Raw genomic sequence first — 4465 nt, forward strand, 5'->3', positions numbered from 1 at the left:
TCGAACTTTCAGACCCTGCACCAGCGTCCGATTAGTCACCTCCACCTTCCCATTACTCTGCGGGTAAGCTACAGATGTAAAGACTTGTTGGATCTTCATCTCTTTACACCAAGCTTGGATCTTAGCTCCTTGGAAATGTCTCCCATTATCAGATATCAATCTTCTAGGCACCCCATATCTGCACACTATATTCTTCCACAAGTATTTCAGGACGTCATTCTCAGTGATTCTGGCCAAAGGCTCTGCTTCCACCCATTTCGAAAAGTAATCAACTGCTACCAATTGGAACTTCTTCTGAGCAGGAGCTATAGGAAAATGCCCCACAATATCCATTCCCCACTAGTCAAAAGGACAGGCGGCCGTGATGGCCTTCATCATCGCGGTCGGCCGGTGATGCAACCGGGAATGACGTTGACAACTATCACAAGACATCACTAACTCTTGAGCATCATGCAGCACTGAGGGCCAACAATAACCGGCTACCAGCACCTTCCTTGCCAATGCATAAGTCCCCAGGTGATTTCCACAGCACCCCTCATGAACTTCTCGGAGTACATAATCAGCCTCTTGATAACTCAAGCATCGAAGAAGCGGCCCTGCAAAAGATGTTCTATACAACATTTCTCCGATCATCACATAACGCGAACACTTTGTCTTCAACTTACGAGCTTCGCGAGGGTTATCAGGAAGCTTTCCCTCTTTCAGGTAGTTAATTATGTCAGTCCTCCAATCCTCCTCCTCCTGTTCAACTGCGGGCGAACTTGTGTGAGGTGTGAGTTCAACTTGAAATACCACATCTCTAGTCTTCCAACTTCCCATTGTTCCAGCCATTTTGGCTAGAGTATCTGCCTTTTCATTTTTTTTGCTGGGAATCTGTTCAAATATAATCTTTGTGAATTTCTCTCTGACTCTATCCCCTTCTTGAGCATACTCAATAAGTTTTTCATCCTTCACATCATACATTCCCTTCATCTGTTGTGTTACCAGCTGTGAGTCAGAAAAAATAAGTACCCGGGTAGCTCCCATGTTCCTGGCTGCTCGAAGTCCTACCAACACAGCCTCATACTCTGCCTCATTTTTGGATGCTCGAAAGTCCAACCTTACCGCTAACTTCACTTCCTCTCCGGCTAGTGAAATCAGTACCACTCCCACCCCACTTCCCTCCTTCGAAGAGGAACCATCCACATATACTTTCCAAGGGTCCTCATTTTCTTGATGCACGGTCTCAGCCAGAAAATCGGCTAAGGCTTGCGCTTTAATAGATGTTCTTGGCTCATACTGGATGTCATACTCTCCCACCTCAATAGTCCACTTAACCAAACGACCAAATATATCTGAATGAGTTAAGATCTTCCCCAATGGACTGTTGGTGAGCACCACAATTGGATGAGATAGGAAGTAGGGTCTCAAACGTCTTGCCGTCATCACTAAGGCCAAAGCCAATTTCTCCAATCCGGAGTACCTTATCTCTGAACCCTTGAGGGCATGTGAAACATAATAGACTGGCTGTTGAGTCGATCCCTACAGCTTGACAAGGACCGAACTCACAGCTTCCTCGGTGGAACATAAATATACCCACAAAGGTTCACCTGCTACCGGTTTTGCCAGGACAAGCAGCTCAGCAAGGTACTTCTTTAACTCTCCAAAAGCTTTCTCGCAGTCTGGAATCCATTCAAATTTTTTCGCCTTCCGCAAGGTCTGGAAGAACGGCAAGCTTCTGTGGGCGGACCTCGAGATAAAACGTGCCAGCGCAGCAATCCTCCCTGTCAACTGCTGAACATCTTTGGGTCCCCGGGGAGAGACCATATCTTGGATAGCTTGAACTTTCTCGGGGTTCGTCTCAATCCCCCTCTTCGTCACCATATAATCCAAAAACTTTCCACTCCTCACCCCGAAGATACACTTCTGAGGATTCAACTTTAGCCCGTAGAATCTGAGGGTGGCAAAGGTTTCCACCAAATCAGGTATGAGCTGGGATGAGTCTTTTGATTTTACCATGATTTCGTCCACATACACTTCGACATTCCTTCCCACGTGCTCAGAAAATACCTTATCCATCAATCTTTGATACGTGGCTCCGGCATTTTGAGTCCGAAGGGCATGACCACGTAGCAGAAAGTTCCTTCAGAGGTGATGAAGCTCATTTTATCTTGGTCTTCCACAGCTAAATGGATTTGGTGATATCCCTGATAAGCATCCAACATACACAGATATTGATTTCCCGCTGTGGAGTCCACCAACTGATCTATCCGGGGCAGAGGATAACAATCTTTAGGGTACGCCTTATTAAGATCTCTGAAGTCCACACACATCCTCCATTTCCCTGAACTCTTTGGAACAAGGACGACATTCGAGAGCCAAGTAGGAAATTGTACCTCTTGAATGTGCCCAGCCTTGAGCAACTCTCCCACCTCATTCTTTATAACTCTATCCTTCTGAGGCCCGAAGTGTCTTTTCTTCTGTTTAACAAGACGAGAATTCGGTAAGATGTTCAATCGGTGTTCTGCTACATCTGGGCTCGTCCCTGTGAGCTCTTGGGCTGAACAAGCGAATCCGCTGAGATTAGCTTGTAAACAAGTAACGAGTTCTTACCTGACCTTTGGGTCAAGGTCAGGGGCTATTTTGAGCGTCTTCTCTTCAGACCCCAATGTCACAATCTCCGGCTTTTCATCCATCACCTCCTGAACCTTCCTCACTAGCACGGGCAACCCGCTTCGCCCCCTTCTAATCATATTAACCTCCACACGTGCCCTCTTCCCCTCTTCTTTCATTATTCCTTCATAACATCGTCGCGCAACTTTCTGATCTCCACACAAGACTCCCGCCTCCTTTCCCACAGGAAATTTCAACTTCTGATGATATGTGGAAGCAACATCTCTGAAGTCCTTTAAGGCCGGCCGGCCGGCCGTCCTAGGATTCCATTATATGATGAGGGGGTATTCACCACGGTAAATGTTATCATATTTGTTACCCGTTGAGGGTCACGTCCCAAAGAAAGGGGAAGAGTAATCTGACCCACCGACGGAATGGCATGTCCTGCAAACCCATATAGAGGAGTAGAGATCGGCTCAAACTCAAATCCTTCCACCTTCATCTGATCCAAAGTGCTCTTGAACAAGATATTCACAGAGCTTCCATTAGCAATAAAGATTCGTGCCACATCGTAATTGGCAACGGTAGTCGTCACCACCAAGGCATCGTTATGCAGAGCCACAATGTCTCGGAGGGCTTCCGGCCCAAAACTGATGACAGGATCCTAGGGTAGGTCCGCACCCTTAGATATTTCAAAATTTTCCAACCTCCTCCCATGCGCTTTCCGAGCTCGCCCGGAATCTCCATCAGTAGCACCCCCCGAGATCATGTGAATCATTCCTCTCGTGGGGTGGTTATCTTCGTCTGATCTCCTCCTCGGCTCGACAAGTTCTCGAGGAACATCCTGACCCCGCATTTCTTTTCTCGGCTCTCCGACCCTCTGGTTGATCCAAGGAAGACCTCGACCTTGCCTGGGAGACGGGCAAGGTTTCGGTCGGTCCCCAGATGAGGATTCCTCTCGTCTGTCCATCGGAGGCATCCTAACACCGCCCTCCGCTCTCTGCGACTTCTCCCACCTCCCCTCTGGCTTCCTCACCTTCATTACCTTATTGCGATTCCTGCTCAAAGGGACATGTGATGAGAATTGTCATCTACTTCTATTCATGTCTTCCTCCTTCTCCCCTGAACCTCTCTTTCTACCTCCTCTCTCTCCTCCCTCCATCCTACTTCCCCCGGGCCGCTGCTCCGTCTTTCTATACCGTTGGGCATCTTCTAGATTTACATACTTCTCCGCTCGAGCCTGCAAGTCATCAGATCTCGACGGAGGTTTCTTGACCAATGATTTAAAAAACTCCCCTCCTCTCAGGCCTTGGGTGAAAGCACTTATCATTATGTCCGGGGTAGCCGCTGGTATCTCCAGTGCTGCATTGTTAAAACGCTGGACAAATTCTCGTAAAGTCTCAAACTCCTGTTGCTTCATCACGAATAGGCTCAAATAATTTTTCTGTTGCCTCTTGCAGCTAGCGAATCGGTGCAAGAAGGCAGCTGAGAAGTCCTCGAAAGAACGTATGGAGTTAGGCTACAAGGTGTTAAACCTTTGCTGGGCTGACCTCACCAACGTGCCCAAAAACACCCTGCATTTCACTCCATCTGTATGTTGATGCAACAGAGCCGCGTTCTCAAATCTCCCCAAATGCTCTTCTGGGTCGGTATGTCCATCGTATTCTCCAACATTTGGTTGTCAGAAACTCGGAGGAAGTCTTTCTTCCAGAATGGAAAGCGAAAAAAGACTCCCTTTCTTGGGGACCGGCGCTCTGCTTTCCACCTGCTGTCTCAACATCCGTATTTTCTTCCACATCTCTCCAATCTCTGCATTCCCTTCGCTTGGGAGAGGCTGTGTCTCCTCAATCATACTCTGCTGGCCCTCAACATT

General features: G+C 47.8%; 1 protein-coding gene across 1 annotated transcript; it reads right to left on the minus strand.

The window, feature by feature from the left end:
• Positions 1-339: 339 nt before the first annotated feature.
• Positions 340-1425, minus strand: LOC142505027 (uncharacterized). The gene has a single exon (XM_075617853.1). It carries the CDS (start codon positions 1423-1425, stop codon positions 340-342), a length of 1086 nt encoding a protein of 361 aa, XP_075473968.1.
• Positions 1426-4465: the final 3040 nt, after the last annotated feature.

This window comes from Primulina tabacum, chromosome 10 (genome assembly GCF_025594145.1).
Source record: "Primulina tabacum isolate GXHZ01 chromosome 10, ASM2559414v2, whole genome shotgun sequence".
In the NCBI taxonomy this organism is placed as follows: Eukaryota; Viridiplantae; Streptophyta; class Magnoliopsida; order Lamiales; family Gesneriaceae; genus Primulina; species Primulina tabacum.

Coding starts and splice junctions, on each gene's coding strand:
- LOC142505027 (XM_075617853.1), bottom strand. CDS start 1,425: ATGACGGCAAGACGTTTGAGACCCTACTTCCTATCTCATCCAATTGTG.